Source organism: Polistes canadensis, unplaced genomic scaffold (assembly GCF_001313835.1).
Source record: "Polistes canadensis isolate GaletaPanama2010 unplaced genomic scaffold, ASM131383v1 scaffold_153, whole genome shotgun sequence".
NCBI classification, from domain to species: Eukaryota; Metazoa; Arthropoda; class Insecta; order Hymenoptera; family Vespidae; genus Polistes; species Polistes canadensis.
Genome location: NW_014569700.1, coordinates 2036 through 23429, shown reverse-complemented (window position 1 = coordinate 23429; position 21394 = coordinate 2036). Strand labels below are relative to the sequence as shown.

The 21394-nt window shown below is 37.4% G+C and overlaps 2 protein-coding genes across 4 annotated transcripts in view; both read right to left on the bottom strand.

Annotated features, from left to right (window-relative positions):
• Window positions 1-1438: 1438 nt before the first annotated feature.
• LOC106788766 (silk gland factor 1-like) lies at window positions 1439-7502 on the bottom strand. The gene has a single exon (XM_014752318.1). The coding sequence runs from the start codon at window positions 5658-5660 to the stop codon at window positions 4110-4112; it is 1551 nt and encodes a 516-aa protein (XP_014607804.1). The 5' UTR covers window positions 5661-7502; the 3' UTR covers window positions 1439-4109.
• A 7401-nt stretch (window positions 7503-14903) lies between these two features.
• LOC106788765 (uncharacterized protein DDB_G0284459-like) overlaps window positions 14904-21394 on the bottom strand; it is a 7886-nt gene continuing 1395 nt past the window's right edge. Inside the window, exons 3-7 of one of the 3 annotated variants that reach the window (XM_014752317.1) lie at window positions 21163-21295; window positions 20947-21065; window positions 19502-19596; window positions 18906-19022; window positions 14904-17180 (exon numbers count right to left, since the gene is read on the bottom strand). In XM_014752317.1, coding sequence (XP_014607803.1) covers window positions 16751-17180; window positions 18906-19022; window positions 19502-19596; window positions 20947-21065; window positions 21163-21295 — 894 coding nt within the window. In that variant the 3' untranslated portion in view covers window positions 14904-16750. Of the gene's footprint in view, window positions 17181-17933; window positions 19023-19501; window positions 19597-20946; window positions 21066-21162; window positions 21296-21394 lie in introns of all 3 variants that reach the window. The other 2 variants (XM_014752315.1, XM_014752314.1) reach the window with 2 other exon arrangements.

The window sequence follows — 21394 nt, the reverse complement described above, 5'->3', positions numbered from 1 at the left end:
ATAATAATTATAATAATAGTAATGATAATAATAATAGTAATAATAATAATTATAATAATAATTTGTATTATCATAATAATAATTATTATAATATTTATTTGTATTNTCCAACCTAACCAGCCAACTTCTGGTTGACTGCTACGAGCTATTACCGCTCCATTGTTTACATGCCTTAAAATATTAATTTTTATTATAATAATAATAATTATTATTATTATATTATTATTACGATGATGAAGAGATGATAATAATAATAATACTAATAATTATAATAATATTCAGGAGGAGTGATCTCTTGCGATACGCCAGTCGTTATGTACAGATTTCTATGTGCTAGACGCGTATTTCAAAAGTGTCATTTTTTATTATTATTATTATTATTAATTCTGACGATTAAAAAAAAAGATCCCTATGAACTTTCTTCAACAGATCTGTGCGAATGTAAGCAAGGATAAAAAAGAAAACATAGCGCGTGAATGAAAAAATTCTGTCTTCTCTATCTTCATATATACTTTTGAAATACGCGGTTACAGTGCATTGCGACACCGTTTTCTTTCTCACTTGCTCGTTCACTCTTTCGTTCTTTCGTTTTCTCAATTGATCTAACTCTTTTTCTCTCTCTCTCTCTTTCTGCATTTCTTTCACACACATCAGCGTACACACACACATACATACATTTTTATATATAATATGTATACACCTAACATTATTTATCATTAAAGATTCCATTTATTTTTATATATATATTTTTTATATTTGTATTTATTTAATTATATATATACCTCTCTGTAACATAGAATATTGTACATTATACGTGTTACACGTTGTCGACTATCTACACGTATCATACAAAAAAACACTGAACGTATCCTGCGCGACGCATTCACAAGAAAATTCATTCTTGAAACGTTCGTGGGCGAAAACATTGTTATTTTAATCGTCCATCACATTCGAAAAACGTTTTATGTTATATTATATTTCATTACTTTTATCATTATCTTTATCTCTTTCTTTCATTCTTTTTTTAATATTTCTTTTATATCCGTTTGTTGGGACACGCGCGAGAGAGGCTTACGCACGCACGTATGCACGTACGCATGCACGTACGCATGCACGTACGCATGCACGTACGCATGCACGCACGCACAAGTGGACGCATTTAAAATGCATATAATCGTCCTCGCGAGTATACGTTCGCTAATTAATATTTAATTTCGCGGATTATCACATTTTTGTCGCCCTGTGCCGGCATATCACCCACCACCCTAATTTTAATATTCTCCGTCATTATTTAAACAGCACCGCAGCCAACAACCTATCTTTCTCAGATTTATTCTCTTTTTTTCTTGTTTATTTTTTTTTTATACACGCTTCCTCTTCTACTTCTTCTTCTTCGTCGCCTTCCGTTTCCTCCTCACATTTTTATTCTTCTTTTGATTTTTGTCTTGTTCTTTATTTATCTTTTCTTTGTATATTTTTCTATTTAATTAATTAATGAATTAATTTTTTGAACAGTTGCTTCGTGTCTCCGACCGATTGTGAATTATAATAATTGTATATTTGGTATGGACGATACACACCGTATATTCACGATCTCGTTGTACCAACGTTTAGGTTTTATAACTTCTACGAGCACGCTTAAAAAGATAACGGCTTCTGAACGACGGCCGAACGATGATATTATGTAATAATGATCGATAAACTCACCGAAACGTTATAAATACATAGGCGTACAAGGTAACATTGCTCAAGTTAAATCCTCTACCTCTCTTCATTTTCTTTTCGTTTATTTTTCTTCTTCTCCCGCTATCATTACGATAATGCTTCTTCGATAGATCTTAGACGACAACAGCTACAAACATTGCATATGTAATTCAACGTCGAATCATTTCGAAGATGCATCCTCGTGCGAACGAACTCGAGCGAAATTATTATTATTATTATTATTATTATAATAATATATTATTAATATTATTTATTTTATATTCATCCTTTTTGTTTTTCTTCGTTTTTTCTTCTTATCGCCATTGATTTCTATCGAACGTTTGATCGCAAAGAGCGATAACAATATAAATCGTTGATTTAACATATACCTTAAGATCATCCACCACGATATACGTTGAAAATATGCGGTAGTTTAGTATTAGTAGTAGTAATAATAGTAGTAGTAGTAGTAATAATAGTATAGTAGTAGTAGTAGTAGTATTAGAGACCGATGGCGATAAGTGTGACGCGCGAAATCGAGATCAACGACCGAAAATAAGCGAGCGTGCTTTTCTAAACACAAACGATAATAAATATACGTAGAAAATAACTAATCGGTAAATGATTTCTTGATCGAAAGATTTCTTGTCGCTTGATAATACCAATCGTAATATCGATACTCGAACATCGCATTCGCTCGAAGTTACGTTCAATGAAAAGCTTCCTTTTTCTTTTTTCACGCATCGTATACGCAAAGCATCGCACACATTTTCCCATACTTTGATATATATATCTATACTTATAAGTGATTGATTAGAAAATCATCGAGACAAATGATAGAGAAAGAGAAATAAGTTTGAGCGGAAAGTCGAATGAAAATGAAAAATTTTTGAAAAAAAAGAAACGAGTTAAATAATTGTCGAAGAAGACGAATCGCGATCGATGGTCAGTCAACTCTCGATCGTTTAGTTTGAAAGTAAAGCACACTACGAGCTTCTTTTCTATTTAAATTCTAGCGTCTATAAGAATCGTTGTATACCACTCCATGCTACGTAAGTACAGGATCGTGGACGGAGGCTCGAGGAACGATTGTGCGCGAAATAAAACTATCGCAAAAACTATAAAGCATCGTCTGCATTATCGGTTAAATGTAATCGCAGTGGCAACAACGTTTTACTTCTTTTATTATTATTATTTTCTTCTTCTTCTTCTTCTTCTTCCTCTTTTTCTTCTTCTTTATCATCATCATCATCATCTTCTCTTCCTCTTTTTCTCTTTCTTGTTAATTATTATTAATATTAATCTCTTGGTTCGACTAACCGTTAAAATTCTTTATTAAGCTCGCGTCAAAGCATATTCTTCTTCGTCTCGTCTCGCGTGTAAATATAGAATCGAAAATATTGTCCTCGCAATAATATCCAACAGGGTGAAAACATAAATAACGTTTTCACGTTTACGCGACCAATACAGTGATATATGTATAGATATTTATCGAATATCGATGTTCGAAGCTAATCGGTCGCATATCGGAGAGACACTTTCGCACCGTTTCTTTTTTTTTTGGTTTTGCCATTCGATTGCAATTTGCAATGTATACATTTATCGATTAGACGTACGCACCCATGATCATTAATTATGCCTTTAAAATTCCATAGTAGTAGTAGTAGTAGTAGTAGCAGCAGCAGTAGCACCACCTTCGTCTTCGTCATCATCACTACCACCCACCACCACCACCACCACCATCATCATCATCAACACACACCCTGCCGCGAGTTAGCAACTCGAACGTGCGTGAATCAAAGTCCAAGGCTTTTTCACTTTTTTTCGCGAGGACGAGGAAAACTATTAAGGAAAGCAAGGGAAATAAATCGCAAATGACCGCCGACGCGTCATACTTTCCAAGTAAAACAATACGTATCGTAGAGGATGGAAAGATAATAAAATGATCAAAACGAAGTGTGATTTGCGATAGAAAAGAGAATTTTCGAGATCATTGTTCGAATACCGGTTTTGGCCGTACCTTGGATCGAATCAGAGTCTCCTTTTCACGCGATACCTTCCGCCTCGTCGTTCTCTTCATCTTCCTCGTATTCGTCGTACTCGTCTAGCCAAGAAGAGCTATCGTCGGATCGACGTCGACGACGATGCTGCTGTTCTTGTTGATGATAATGATGTTGTGGGAGAGAAGACGAAGAGGAAGACCGAGGAGGGAGCGATGGTGGTGGCGGTGGCGGTGGCGGTGGCTGTGGCGGTGGTGGTGGTGGCGGCAACGGCGGTGGCGATGAAGGAAAAACGTCGTCGAGAATTGTCCGAGGATGATGGGTTAAATTAGCGACGGTACTACCAGCGGCATAGGCCGCAACGGCAGCGACTCAAGCCAAGGCGTAGGGGTGGGTAGCGTGATGTCACAATCCCGGAGCCGCCGTCGCTACCGACGGGGGAGGAGGCGCACTGCTGGTACTCACGCTGGTCGCGTGATGGTACAAAGGACTCTGGTAATACTCTTGATGATGGTGATTGGTCATATTATGCATGGGTCCCCCGCCGGTGTTCGAGCCAGCATGCATCCCGTTGTGATGATGATGACTCGGCGGCGCGGAATGCGCGTGCGGATGATGGGGCGAACTGAAATTCGCGTAACTCTGATGAATCTGATCGTACATCTTCATCTCTGGCGGCTTCGTGTCTTGAGCACCCGGCGAAGTTCCTGCCGTTGCACCGGGTAATAGCCTGGTAATGCTGAACGGGTGGCTGGCAGCCGTATAAGGTGGCTCTTGTTTCAAGCTACCTGCCATGCCGTGATGAAGAGCCGCCGGATCGGACAACAAGTGAGGATGAAGAGTACGACTGACCATAGCCGTAAGCTCGTCGTGAGTCGTACCGAGATCTGGTCCTAACAATCCACCGATATCGGTGGTGTCGCCTTTCAGAGCAGCGTGATGCTGATGAAGACCGGCCGCCGAGTGATGGTGATGATGGGACGAGACCAAAGAATGAAGGTCTTTGTCGTCCTGTTGTTGCGGAGCGTGATGAAGGGACGAGGGCGTTTTCTTGCCGCCATGTCCGAGATCGTGAGAATTAGGGCTGTTGTGACCGGCGGCGGCGGCTGCAGCGGCTGCAGCAGCGGCGGCGGCAGCGACCGCAGCACCCGCCGTGTGGTGCTGTTGATGTTGTTGGTGTTTGTTATTTTGCCTCGACAACTCTTTCTTTTCGTCTTTGAACCTTTTTTGACGGCGCAAGTAACAACCGTTTTCGAACATGTTACCGCTCTCCGGGTGGAGCGTCCAGAAGGAACCTTTGCCCGGTTTGTCGGGCGTTCGCGGTACCTTGACGAAACAATCGTTGAAGCTCAGCGAATGTCTTATCGAATTTTGCCATCTCTGCTGATTTTGCCGATAGAACGGGAACAAATCCATGATGAATTGATAAATCTCCGATAGCGTGAGCATTTTGGTCGGCGCGTTTTGTATCGCCATGGTGATCAAACTAATGTAGGAGTAAGGCGGTTTCGCGTGCGTGTAACTTCTTCGATAAGATTTGTCGGTGCGTGCACGCTGAAGGGCAGAATTCGGAGAGTCCGGCTCGGCTAACGACAATGGATCTCGGCTTACGGCGGTACCACCTCCCGGCGTTAAAGGGCCATAACCAACGGCACTCATGCAGGCGCCACCGCCACCCATTGACGTACCTCCATAGCCGCCCATTCCACCGCCTCCCATGGAAGCCATCCCCATCGCCGAGCTCATCGTGCTCATGTTGAATCCGCCGGCTCCCTGAGGACTGCAACTCGGCCCAACTCCAACGCCCATCGACATTCCCATAGACACGCAGCCCATAGAATTGATCGAGCTGTACGTGGGTGCCATGCTGCCCATGCTGGACATCGCGGCGCTCGTCATGGCACCACCGAGACTGCCAGCCTCGCTATACAGCTTTTGCGACTGGAGCATGGTCATAGAGCTCACCGGCGCCGGGGTGGGCTGTTGTCGAGACGTCAAGCGGGAATCATGAAAGCCTCGGTACCACGACTGCTGATAATCCGGTGACCCCTTAATCTTATATCCTCCCGTACTTCCTTCACTTTAATCCACGCGTCTCTCACTCTGGCACGCGTTTAACGTTTCAATTTCTTTTATCAAGAATTTTTAAACCTTCACTCTCTATATTTTACAATTTACTTTTATTTTCTTTAACTCGAAATCTTTCGTTTTCCTTTTCTTTTCCTTTTTGTCCTTATTCCTCGAGATTACACGAAAAACTCACTAAATCTTTTTACCAGCACTGAAAATCTTATCCTCGTGTCCTCACACTTTGATGAAAGTTCACCGGAATTTCAGTGATAATTTTTCAAAATGAACAATAGACTCTCACGAAAGATATCTATTTCCTATTCGTGCACTTAGTTCTTCTCGAATGAAGGAATGTATGCACGTCCGTCGGGTCGGCGCGAAGGACACTTGATGACACGCGAGTGTATGGTTCTCGTCGTACGCGCACACGGGTCGGCCTCGGTATATTTTCAAATTGGAATTGTTGTTCTGACAAACGACGCGAGACCTGAACACTTACGCGAACGATAATACCGGCGGCGGCTGCGGCGTCGACAACAAAAACAATAACAACAACAACAACAATTAACAATAACAACAACAACAATGATGATAACAACACGACGATGACTATTACGACGACGTCGACGGTGGCGGCGACACTAGCCGTTCGTCGCGTAGAAGCGCGCTCGGGTTGTTTAAATTGTGCCTGTTCAAACCACCTCACCTCTACACTACTCTCTAGCTCTGTATGCCGTATGGATGGAGGCCGGTTAGCGAGTGTAGTCCGCTACTCTTGAGTCGGCCAAGACTTGTTCAAACACAGCCCCTACTCTGCGCAATATGGCGCCGCGCCCGATCGTTCTATTCGAACCAATCGTAACATTTACATCCCCACCGTTCGGTTCGACCAACCAATCGAATAAGCTAGCCTCTCGTGCCAGTGGTGTGGCCGCAGCACCGAGTTTCGAGATGCGATGAATCGTGCTCACAACTTCTCCCCCTCTTTATCATTTCTCTTTCTGTTTCCCTTAGTAGCGCAAGCGCCGTATCCTCGGGGTTCTGTGAAACGTCCGAAGGCCGCTTGCGCAATCTCTCTCCTCTTTCTTGGCCGATAAGCGCCGCCGTCGACGGGTCGGGCGTCGGGTCGGGTCGGGCGTCGGGCGTCGGGTCGGGTCGAGCGTCGGGACGACCACGTTCTCGGGTTCCTTTCTGCTTTCATATTATCTCTCTCTCTCTCTCGTTCCTTCATTCCTTCCTTCCTTCTTTCACTCTCGTTCTCTTTCTCCTCCCCTGCCCCCCGGCCCCTCGCGACGACCGATCCGCCACGCGTTTTTACACCTATCGCTCTCCTCGTCCGACCTTTCTAATCGTCGCCTCTTTTTTTTCCCCCTTTTTTCCCCCTTTTTTTCCCTCGTTTTTTTTTTATCTCGCAACGTTTTTTTACCTGCCTTTATTCATCATCACCTTCTCCTCCTTCTTCACGAGATAGCCCGATGTCCAGCTTACTTTTCTTTTATCTTTATCTTTTTTCCACGCGTCAGCGTGATAGTTTTTTCTTATCCTTTTTACATCTTATCGGAATTTATTTCTATTTGTTTTTTTCCTAAGGTGTACTTTTTTTCGTGCGGTGTTTCTCAATTTCGTTTGGGTGATGCGAACAAGGATGTTATTTTATCGGTGAAGGACTAACACATATGCTGAATTCATCCCATCGTAACAATCTCGGTTTTCTTCCCTATCGGAACGAGGTATTTCGATAAACCTAAATAGATGCATAGATATACGTTTGTTATCGTTTATCAAATTCCTCGTTGTTTATTTATTACCATTTCAAATTATTTTCAAATTTCGTTAATACAACATTTGTTAACAAACAGCTTGATCTTGTCGTAGGCCAGCTATAAATATTTGAACGCAAGATCGATCCTTTTTTGTTTTTGTCGTTTAAAAAAACTACTTGTTAATATATATGTGTATTTACTATTTGTACATTTTAGTTTTATCCGAAATGTAAAGAAAGGATTGTTATATAAGTATACGCTGCTATTACGTGTATTATTTATCTTCAAATTGCGGTGATTCAAAATTAAATAATGACCTATCAAAAATAAATTACGATTAATTTGATTATCTATCATAATAAATAAGAGCAAATTAACGCAATGTTTAACACCAGTTTGTCCCAGAAGTATGCATTTAGAAAACAATTTAACGATCATGTATTTCTTAATTTTCGGGCTAAATAATTAACAAGAATATTGATTTATTTGAAATATCAGTCTGTGTGGCCAAACGTATGCACGTGCATGTACTTATTTATTTATTTGCATTAAAACAATATGAATAAATCAACCGATCCGGCTATCGATGATCGACGTTAATTATTCTTTACTTCTTCTACTAATCTATTTATGTTAATATATACGGATAATGTTCTTTTTTCTTTTTTATAAAAAACGAACGAACGCATATAAACATTTTTATTATAATTATTAGCTTTTGTTGAACTATCATGAAAAAATACAAAGATCGTCCCCTTAAACGATTAGTCACATCTATTGTGCCGTTCCGGCTACACATTTCTCGTTAATTCAATTGTATTTTTTTCTTATTTTCAGCTTACAAACTCAAAAATAGCTATTTTACCGAGAGACCCTTTCTTCCTGCTATCTTTTTTCTGATTTTATTATTTTAAACAAGATTTATTGTACGATTATATATTGTAAACTTATGAATATCTTTCTTTTTATATTAGGAATTTATCTTAATGCATTCTTCTAATATGATTTAAATTTTTCATATATAGAAAACAAATTTATAATGATTTTATCGTCAACCCTAACGACATTTCCATGAATACCTATCTCCACCGCTTTACAAAGAAAACTTATATCTTAATATAGAATAGAATTTTCGTTAGCCTATTGAAAGGTGAAGAAAATATTTTTTTGTAGAAATTACAGGACGGGAGATCATTTAATTTAACGTTCAAGATAAATTGAAAAATGATTCGATAATTATGAAAATAAAAAAAGAAGTAAGATACCTGTCGATATAATATATCACACGCAATAACGGCGTGAGGGGGGAGGGGAGGGGAGGGGGGAAGGGAAATATCGTTGAAAAGTCGAGCGACGAATTGAAGGCACACAACTCGATGATTCGAGCGTTTAGAGTCGGCTAATACTTTACTCGAGAGATTCGTAAACACGCATAGTATAGGTATAGAAGCATTCACGAACGAGCTGCACGTTACAACGTTAGATCCAAGCACCCACCTGTACCGGGTCTTTATCGAGCCACGAATTGTTTGCGGAATGAAAATATTGTCCCTGTAAACAAGTAGCTACAATGTGCCGGGCAAAGCATTCTACGTTATAACAAATCGTACCCCTCGTGCCTCGTCCCGTCTGGATACAAGTGCGCAATCGAGATCTGTTTGTCTCGGTTAGTCTCGGTCCTTAATCTACGATTAAATAACGATTTGCTATTTGACCTAGATTACCGATATCGCGGACTCGATCGATTTGTCAAACGGCCGCTTTTAAACGAAGATACGATTAAACGCGCGCGACAACACTCTTTTGCCTTTGCGTCAAGGTTTGCATTTCCCCTTCTTACCAACCTTTTCTCTCTCTCTCTTTCTTTATTTTATTTTATTTTCTTTTTTCTACACGTACAACAATTGTTATTTTAGCACTTCGAACACCTCTTTACCCATTTCAAAAATTTATAAAAATCCTGTTATTATGGATAACCGATGATCAATGGCAATGAGAAAGAAAAAAGGTTACTTATGACTATTGACCATAATAAAAATGTGTTTGGTCATTTTAAAAACAAATACAAAAGAGAGACGACGGAAGAGGAACGAAGAGAACCGTGGAGATCCGAAGCGACGGTAACTCGTGATTTTCCCAAAAGACTCGACTACTCTACCTGACCCTTCCACGTGGGTGGTCTCATCCCTTTCTTTGTATTATTAACACCAATGATGATTCCTCGCCGCATATAGAAACTATATACCTTCTTTCGTAAGATCATTCCATGTTCATGGAATAATATTTCTATCTACTTTTCTGAAGTTTTTAGATTTTTATGGAATTACGGAAGACAAAGGAATACCGAACAAAATCTATTCGAAATAAAATGTATTCTACGCGATTATAACGATAATTTTCATATTTTTCAAGAAATAATATTTCTCAGATATTATTTATAACGTGACAAGGGATAAAATCTAACCGAGAACTCGAATTATTTTTTTTAACAAAATTGCCTTTTCCAAAAACATAGCCCCGTTATATACTTTTCTAACGTATCTCAAAAGTGAACACACACGATTTTCTTTGGCGTGAAACATTGACTTCTTGACAGCACCTCTGTGTTGTCCTGCTGACGTTAAAGCAACAAATCCTAAAGAATCGCTAGCACCCATCATCATAGACCAAAGTAGAACAAACCTTTGCGATAACACGACAGGTAGATGTATCAGAGTTCTGGTCCATTTCTTCCCGCGAACGTTCCACTCTATTTTTCTAACGCTGACAATCCTCCACCCCTCCACCTTAACCAGCACAGATTTACTGCCTTTATCAACAATCAAAAAAGAATGTACTCAAATAAAATATCTTACCGGTACAAAAAATACAACATACATTTTGTGTAATATTACGAGTATCATTTTAATATTTAATTTGCTTATCAACGAAACGAGATCATTTTTTTTCATTTGTATTAAGTAAATATATTACAGTCACACATAGAGAAATACACATGTAAAAATATAAATTTGCATTAAACGAGTAAACAATTTCAATATACATATATATATATATGCATATCATTTCCAATCGTATTTGTTATTTTTATTTAATACTTTTAATTTAACACAATTTTCACACTCGCAGGAAATTATTGAATTAACTTGTTAAACGTTAAATTAGATTTACCATCGCCGATGGCCGACGTTCTTAATGCTTTTTTTTTCCTTTTTTTTTTATTAGGGTATTCTAAATTCCATTATAGTCGCATGTTTGTCCGTGCTTTTAAATCCGATCAACAATCATTTGTACATTTTTTTAACGATCACTCATAAAGGTAACCAAAACAAAAAAGAAAGAGAACAAAAAGAAAAATTGATGTAAGTAACAACGATAGTTATGGTCTAATCGCGTACAAAATCGTAATATGTCGTATTTACAAAATGTTTCCGATGAAAAATATAATAAATAATAATAAGAATAAAAATAACAAATGATAAAAAGAAAAGAAAGGAGAAAAATAAGAGAAACGTGGGAAGAGTCTATTATTTCTTACTTGTTCTCGATCGAGAGAAAGAGAAAGATAGAGAAGGGGTGATCCGAGCAACCCTCCGACGGGCCGATAGAACCCATCCGATGATTTGGCCCTCGCAAATCTGAGAAAAGCACAACGAAGCACGCACGGCACGTGTCTGGATAGCGTCTGCACCACCTCCGTCACGATAAAGCACACGCAACAAATATCCATCTATTTTTCCTTATCGTATCCATTTTTTATTATCTTTGTTTTTTTTTGCTTTTCATTTTTTAAAAATCGCTGGTCCAGGTATTTTCTCAATCCTCGCCTTAAATGTTCGTAGTTTTCCTTAATCATTTTATTTGTTATAGGGACGATGACCACGAAGAGATAAGATTTTCGGATTCTGAACGATTTAACTATTCATTTTAACTATCTACACTAATTTCCAAGAATTCGGATAGATAGCCTTTCTTTCTTTTTTTACCTTGTTCTATTTATTTAGAAGGTAACAAAAGGAATTATGGACCTTGACTCTCGAACTTTGATTCTCTCACAAAAAATAAAAACAAAATTTAAATGTATCATATAATGACTCATCGAAGAAAACTTCGGTTTCTTGTACTTTGAAATCTGAATGCTAGTGTGACGTCGAGGGAAACGTGAAGAAAAATTAGTCACGAGATACGAAATGAGAGAGCAAATGTAAAATGTCGCGAGGGGAGTGCATCATCGTAGGTAGAGAGCTCTGTTCGTCGCGGTTCTCGTCGGAAAACGAACAGAGGAAATAGACTTTTCTATATTTTTTTTTCCCTCCCCCGTTCTTTTTTCTCTTCTTATTTCATTTTTTTTTTCCTCTTTTTTTCCTTTTTTTTCCTTTTTTTCTCCTTTATTTTTCTCTATCTCTCTTTTTTTCAACGTTCTCCGACTAGAAAGGAAGCTCTTTCAGTACATGTAAAAGCACGTACGGTCGGGGGGATCGATTGTGCAAACAAGAGCCCAGCTCCCTCTCCCCTTCCTCTTCCACCTCCACCACCACCTCCACCACCACCACCACCTCAACCTCTTTCTCCTACCCCTCTTTCTCCATTTTCTATCCGCCGTTCTCTCGTTAAATTTCCGTTTCACCGTTTCCGTGTAAACGTTGTAAAAAGGTAAAAGTTGTAAGCAGCCTATCGTGCCAGGGTAAAAAAGAAAAAAGAAAAAAGACAAAAAAAAAAAAGAAAAAGTCAAAGAAAAAGAGAACGAAAGAAAGAGAGAAAAACCGAACGAAACAAAAGGAAGGAACAAAAAAAGAAATAGAAAAAGGAAAAGAGAAAACGAAAACATTGACTTTTAAACCTTTTCTTTTGTATTATCGTTCGTCTATTCCAAATATTTCCAACGTAATTTTGAAAGGATCTAACTTAGCCTCCTCAAACCTCGTTTCTTGATCTTACCATGGATTCATTTTAGACGGGTTTTAACTTTGATGAATATCATATGTACGTTTAGGTAAAGGAAAATTCGTCAGGCTTGACGATCGATAAGGGACGCTAAAGGTAGTCCAAGGACAGGTGGTGGATGAGTCCGCGGATCAAAAGGCACAAATTAGCGGCGATTTTTAGTCCGAGTATCCTTTCCCTCTACCTCTCCCATACGTCACTCTACGACCGAGTCAATTTTAATAATTTCAACCCCCACTATCCCTTTCTCTCTCACACTCCCGAACAGCAACGTGCTCACGCGATGACTCGTAGAGTTCACCGACAAGTTTCAATTATCCGAGAACCTGAGTTACTCCCACGAGTTAACTTCTCCATGGGATATCGATCGTGCCGTTCGGTGAATGCACATAGGAAAAGCTAACGCGTAACTTGTCTTTTTTATTTTTTTTATTATTATAATTAATTATTATTATTATTATTATTATTATTTTAGACTATTAAATACCTCTTACGTTATTAGTTAAGTATATATCATCGGAAGTGGCCATCGTTTGGAGTTATCTTCAATGAATTTCGTATCTTCGCGTTATTTTTTTGTTATTTTATTTTATTATAATTTATGAAACTCTTTATTTGCAATAAGAAAATGAAACCTAATATTTCTAACCCATCTTTCTTCCCCTCTCTCTCTCTCTCTCTCTCTCTCTCTCTCTCTCTCTCTCTCTCTCTCTCTCTCTCTCTCTATTTATCTCTCTTTTCTTCCGTTCTCACCTGCATACTGCGTTACGGCTACAATCGTCATAAAAGCATTCAAAAGTACCTGCGCACAAGGTAACACAACCAATTCATTGCTCAAGATAGGAAGAACAAAGGTTCGCAGTTGTACGCGCAAACGAAAAACTTTTTTGTCGCAAATGCCGCCACCATAAAACCATAATCGATTTACGACCGCGGTACTTTTCGCTCTGATCCTTCGAAGGTTTCTTTCGAAGGTATATATATAGATTCTTTGTAAATCTATCGCCGAGAAATGACGACGATAACGACAATGATGATGATGATGATGATGATGATGATGATGATGATGATGATGATGATGATGAATCTTGAAAACATGTTTTCATCATTACCGATAAATACGCATGCGTCAGTTGATCAAATTAAAGAAAAATAAATTGTAATTCTATCTATACGACTATAAATTGACTCTTATCATTTTTTAATTAGAAATAAAATAATTCGGCATAGTAGTTTATATTACGCGATAAATATCTGTAAAAGAAGAAATACAGATAGAATCTTAGCGGGGGTGGAAAGTAGAAAGTTTCCCTTAGCATTACTTTGGATCTCGATGTCGAAATAATGTTTTCTTACTACCTTGTTATCGAGATACTACCGAGATACCTTTTACTGTTTCAGACGATCTTCGTGGGAGGTTGCGCAGCACGCAAAAACATAGATCCATACGCAAGAATAACACCTTCCGCGTCTGGCTAATCACAACACTTGGAACACCCTATACCTAGACGAGATACGACACTGGATAAACATTCGATCATCTCGAACGAAACGAGCAAGAAGGAAATGAGTAAGAACTACTACGATTAACGACCTAAGGAGAAACTAACTTAAACGTTTTCTGCTAATCAAAATAATACACGGTTTCCCCGTATCTACAATATATACAATGTACTATACCAACAATCTATTTTATAAGGAAAAATCGAAATAATCGATTACTAAAACGATACGCGTGTACTTACATTACTTTTAATCTTTTTAAAAGAAAAGAGAAAAATCTCTAGGACGATGTTGATTTTTCTCATATTTTTATTATTCGAACTGACGAAAATTAACCGTACAAATTTTTCTCTTTATCCCTTCTATCGTTATATTATATCATAAGGAATTATTAAATAGATTAAAATTCGGCTAACAAAATATTTCACATGTTTTATCATTTTACAAAAATAATACAATATACGAGAGAAGAATCCGATTGATTATTTCGAATATACGAACACGATGTATTTCTCTCTCTCTTTCTTCAGCGCAGCATATCATGGCCCTACTACTTATCATAACTCTTATCATAATTTATGCCTCGTCGAACCTACACACGACGACGTTTAAATTGTCACCTGAGAATTTCTTACCTCGTATGCAAAGTGATATAAAAATATACACGTCACGGTGTATATGCGTGTATGTGCGTAAGCGTGTGTATGTAACGAGGGAATTGCAGCAGCCGTTTAATTACGATACGAAGCTATTCATTTGAAAAGTACTGAACTGAAAAATGCTGCCGCAAAAAAAAAATAAATATTACAAATACGGTTAACATTAAATCATATAATATATATGTATATATATATATATATACATATATATATATACAGTTCTATCAAAGATCGTTATTACAAAGAGATTAAATATTGAATATATGCGATTCTGCGATGACACACAGGTTTGTTTAATCAGAAGCACTACAAAGTCTATAAAAAATGTTCATGAAAATACACTTTAACTTGAAATTTCATAGTACGGGAAACCGTACTTACATTATTTACGGCCTTATCTTCCAATAGTCTTTTTTTAGATAATTATTTATTTATTATTTCGATTAAGAGACGAATTATTTGCTTAGTTAAACTTATATACTACATATAAACATTATCATTAGTAGGTGTTTCATTAGTAAAACGGTTAACTATTTAGTTTGATCGTATTTACTCTCTTTATGATAAAACTCTATACATGGAAGAGAATAAAAATAAAAATAAAAGATAAGAAAATCCCGATCTTTGGTTAATTCTAATAAAAACAATATATCACTTAATTATCGCTCCTATTGTGTTTTTACAATCCAACTTAAACGTTATGTTGTTCCTGCAAACACTATATGCGATAAGGCAATTGTTAACTTTTCGAGTATCTAAAACTAATTTGATTAGATCAATTACTAGAATTTATATAAAATATTGATCGTCGTTAGAAAAGTTTTAAAAATAAAATATTATTATTTATAGTAAGTTAATATATTTAAAGCGCCAGACCAGTATAAACACTTTTAACGAATTAAACTCTTTATCGAAGTTACGTCAAATTTTGGAATATAAATTTTCCTATCAACGACAAAATTATATGTATTTTTTCTAAATATGTATACTTTTAAAAAATGTCATAAATATTTCGACTATTTGAGCGTCGATATAATTTATTGCTACGTCTTAGGACAAAATAAATTGCTTTGATATTTTGCTCGCACGTTATTTATCTAACAATAACGAGTAATAACTGCAAATTAATGTTACTAGATCGAATGAAATTTAAACAAAATTCAAACACGAAAGTGCAAAAGAATTCAAACTGCAACGCTCTCTGCTCGACTGTAATAATTAAATCATTCGTTTAAAATACATTTCTATTAAATGTTATTCTTTTGTTATATACAATTTATATTATTTTAATATAATAAATCCTACATGCAAATACGAAAATATAATAATCTATTCGACGATGATCATGCAATAACATGATCATTTCTTCCTTAACAACTATTTTATTTTTATTTTTTTTTCAATTATTCATTCCTAATATTACTAATATTTTTCCCTACGTTTATATTATAGTTTATTATAATTTACGAACTAATCAATGAAGAATCACTACTTTATCGTTGTATATCGTTTAAATGAAAATATTATGGACGCAATAAAGATCGTGCATTCGCTATTTTCGCTTTAAAAAAAGAAACAAGTAAAAATAAAAAAAAGAGAAACAAAAATGATTTGGCAGTAATTATATCGAAAAGAATAATACGCGGTAATTAATCATTTCAGATCTTCAAGATAATTTGTTTTCGTTTGAGAACAAATACGTAAGAGTATATGTGTATCTTCTATATATACCTATATACATATAAAATGAACAATTTTTACAATAATATGAATAATAATAAGAAGCTCTTCGCGTATACAAAAAAATGGGGAAAGTATTAGAGAAAAAAGCAAAACCTCTCGTTCATCGGCTTTTACTTAAAAAAAAGAGAAAAAGAGAGATAAAAAAATTCATTTAAAGCGATCATTCATTTAAGTACTCGAAGTTAACGTTAACGACAAAAAATAAGTGAAACCATAAGATTTTTAAGTCAAATACGTAGAAGGGATTGTGAGAGGGGACGAAGGAAGTTAACAATAAATTATTCTTAATAACTAATCAAGCGCATGGAGAGAGATATTAATATCGAGGAATATCGAGGATAAAGAGGGATGATGAGATTATTTTTTAAAGGTCGGTAACGGGTCCTGAAAGATTCATACAATTGTCGTGTATATTAGTTAGCTTAGAATCAGAACGATTAGTATAATCCTTGAAATTTGTCGAGGTAAGATCCTCGTCGATGTTTAAACCGATTTCTTCGTCTTCTTCGGTCTCGGGTTCGTTTTCGAGTCGCGAGGATGCCAAGGACGACGACGACGACGACGACGACGACGACGACGATGATGATGACGATGATGACGACGATGACGGAGGCGGGGGTGGAGAAGAATTTTTCGAGGCACGACATCGTTTTCCCGTAGAAGTAATATCGAACGAAGGGCAGGTAGACGAACGACGATTGACGGAAGAGAAGACACGTTCCTCTTCGTCGCCGTCGTCGTTGTTTACGGTGACCTTTGCCTTTTTTCGTAGACCGTCCATCAGCTTGTCCATTCTGACAAATCACGTTTCATTTCATTTTCATTCGTTACGTTCTCATCCGTTCAAATAGGACCACCTCTAATCAGAACCGATCAAGCACCATCAAAATATTCAGAAGCAAGCAAAGGAAATGTGCTGGTATAAAGCAGTGCCACGTACTATAAATTATAAAAAAAACAAATAAATAAAAAAAGCAAAGAAATGGAAGAAGAATAAAGAGAGGGAGGAAGGGATCGTGCCGATTTGTGCAAAGGGAGGAGAAGGTGCGTAAGAATTAGAAAGTCTAAAAAGACTTGTGTGATTACCAAACAGTGAGAGATATGCAAGTATATAAATACTTACTTACATATGTGCATACGTGCATACGTGCATACGTGGAGTAGCGTAAGAAGACGTGTAAACGTAAACGGTGAAGGAAAAGAAATGGGAATGGAGTAAGAAAAAAAAAAAGAAATGAAACACATTATTAACAGGAATAGAGATAGTAAATAATAAAAAGGACGATATTCCAGAGACATTCCAAGCATCCTACGAATCATTCGTTTTTCCCGAGAGTACGCGCAGACTAACCAGACTATTGCAATCGTTTAAAAAGAACGAGATCGCAGGAAGGATCAATATAGGTAATAAAGCTTGTGAAATCCTGTTGAATATGATCGACGTAATCTCGGGTAAAAAAAAAAAAAAAAAAAAAAAAAAAAAAAAAAAAACAAAAAAAGATATAAAACTAGGAAGAGTGCATGCACGAGGAGTGTATGATAGAGACCTACGTGCTATTCGACATGTACATAGTAGTAGCCTCTAGCAAGCCCTTTGAAGCCCCCTTTTGCCCTCGGCGATACGCCGACGAGTGGTTTGCTTTTTTGTCGGGCCCCGCGCGTACGGAACCTAAATGTAGGCGGTGGTGTAGGTGGCGCGTGAAGGTGCTGTCAGGACTCTGGAGGTCAGGATTCCCGCTCCCGAGCAAAGATCTTTTGGTACGAAGGAGCCACCGTCGACGACGGTGACCTCCGGTACGTTCTCGACGACGAGCCGATCGCGAGGAGAACGACGAGCTTCCTCTTCTTCCTTTTCTCTCTTTTCGTTAATTATCGGGGAGGTGTTCGAGGGTGTCGTTGCTACCAATCGCGTCGTCCAAATGGAATCTTCTTTATTATCATCGGTCTTTCTCGCCGCGGCTGTTTTTTTCTTACGAGATCTCTTCGATCCTTTTCTCTGATTGGAACTGGTATTGGCATTGGTATTGGTTCCGGTTCCGGTTCCGGTTCCAGCTCCAGCTCCTCCTCCTCTTTCTTTTTCTTTTTCTCCTCCTCCGGCAGCTCTCGTTCTCTCTGCCTCGTCGATTTTCTCGTTTCGCCGATTCTCTTGAACTGACTCTAACTGTTCTACGTTTTCCTCGTTGGCAAGCAGAAACAATGGTGGCTCGGCTGGGAACATGACCATTTTGTCGTGTTCCTTCCCCTCGTTCATAGACTCGGCAAGGCCGAACTTTAGCAAATTGGCCTTCTTCTCCTCCTCCTCCTTCTCCTCCTCCTGTTTGTTATCGCGGTCAAGAAGACGGTAATACTCCGAAGATCGAGAACGGAGATCGGAGACGACGGACGTGCTGGGAATCGAGGAGGAGATGGCGGGAACAAGGTTGCAGGTCTCGGTAAGAGCGGTACGCACGGGGGTGCTCGTTATACGGGGCGTTTCGAAAATTACAGGCGTGACAGATCTTGATATCGCATTTACGCACTTTGTCCCGTGCTTTGTCGTTCCATCGGTCAGATTCCTAGTTGCTAGTGCCTCCTGTAGTTCCCGTCGCAAGGCCAAAGTCTCCTCCTCGAAAGCTGCTATCTCTCGGCCCTCGTTGCTATCCCGGAATAGAATTGCTCTTTATTACCGTACCGGCCTATCGTTTCTTATCACAAACTATTATTACTTTTAACGTCCGATATCACGAACAAGGAGTGTTCACCCTAGACAACGAATACCATTCTCTCCTGGTCAAAAATATTCAACGATAATCCAATTTATTCATTATTATGATTATTTATTTACCGTCAAAATGATTTCGATCACAAAACGTACGAATACTGGACGAGACAATCATTCATTTTTTGTTTCTTTTTATCCCCAATGCAACAACATATTGATACGTTTTCGCGATTTATGTAAAACGATGTTATACGTGTATCGTAGGACTTGACGAATATGATCGCTCTAATAGTTACGACAGATAGAGAATAATACTATATGAAATTTTGTAAAGACCTCTTTCCTTCATCAAACCCTCTTACCACACAAGAAGCATCTTTTTCATACGTTAAAAGGTAACACAAAGCCACTCACTTTGCGCTCGTCTTCAGTATAGCTACTTCTTCCTCCAACTTGGATACTCGTCGTTCGCTTTCCTCTTTCTCCTTCACGAGCTTTGATATTTGGCCCTGAACAGGAAAAAAAAAGGTATGTTTTTATATGTTTCATAAGAGAACGGTATAAACGACGATAAAAAAGAATAAAAAAGAATAAAAAAGCATAATTTATAAAGACACGTCGATTTATTGGAAAGATAGAAGGACGCGATGATAAAATTGAACGCGTATAAATATCGTCGTATTTTATTCGATCGCAACGAGCATCGTCCATAGTTAACTGAACTACATTTACATCTACGACAATGAAACGTTCCCGGAGGTTCAATTACGAGATTGCCAATAGGCAAGCGGCATGGCGGTGGCCGCCATCGCTTCGGTTGATGAGGCTAATGGATGGTTGAAACCTGAGAAGACAGGGCAAAGAGGGAAAAGAGGACGAGGGAGACCGGCTCTGACAGCCGTTAAGTGCCCCATCCTCCACCTTTCTCCACTCCTCAAACGCGTCCTTCTCCAGGCACCTCCCTTCTCTCTCCCTCTTTCTCTTTCTCTTTCTCTTTCTCTTTCTTTTTTCTTCTCGTTCTCTCTTTTTCTCTGTCTCTAGCATTCATTCGCTCACTCTCTCATCCCGTCTCTCTCCCCCATGTGAAACCTAATCACTTTTACCACGTCACGGATATTTCGTATTATGTCTACATTAGGTTCTCCGATATCAACTGACAGTCAGTTATAACGTCAATATCTCCCTTTGGTCAGGAATAAGATCATTCTTATGACGCTACCCTTATCTGTATATGTCCTTATTTCACTTCCGTATTTTCTTTTTTATCTATTTTAATGAATTTTAACTTGTTTAAAAAGAAGGTATTCTTCATCTTATCGCTTGGAAAAATTCAATCAATTTTCATCTACGCGTTATATTAAAAAGATGACTTTGATCAAGTATTTAACATGAAAAAAACAAATAAATGAAGGTAGAGATAAATTTTCCTTTGTGTGGGGAAATGAAGAAAATGATAAAATTTTCACGCTCCAAGTTGGAAAAATACGAACATAATCATCTGATAGAGATTCGCGTATAAGTGATAATCGGAGGGAAAGGATCGAAAAAAGAAATGAACAAAGGATCTTGGAATCACCTGGCTATCCTAATCAAACAAAACGTGTACCAACACATAAGTAGTATATCTACAATAGTTACGTGAAAGATCGAGTCACTAAACTTTGGAAAAAAAAAACTCTATTTTAGTTATAAATAAGATATTTCGAAAATATACAAAATTATGAATCATTTATCCTGATATTTTGAAACTTGCAATATTTTTACAAGATCTATTCTCGTTATTAATTGCTTTATATTTTTTATATTAAATAAAATTTTGTAAATATTATTTAATATATAAAATATAAGTGTATACATACCTTTAATAATTCTATATCCACGAATCTTTGATTAGATTTCTCCTCCATCATAGATTGTATTTTTATCACTAATCCTTCCTCGCACATTTTGTTTGCTTCCCTGATCTCGCGAATAAGATCTATATAATCATAAGAAAAAAATAATTTACATAGTATTATAGTAATCTTCCCTTATATGTAACTCATTCAAAATCAAAGAAAATAGTAAAATTTTACCTGACAACATTCCAGGTTGATAATCAGAACTATGTTTAAATTCTGAAAATTTTAATTTCATTGTCTCCAATTCGAATTTAGCCTCGCTTAATTCCTTGAAAAGTTGGCCATTACTTTTTTTTAATTCTGCCATCTAAAAAAGAAATTTATTAATGAATACGTATAATTTACTCAAATATATCATAAGATTGTATTTGAAAATTTATATATTTTAATCAACAATGTATTATAT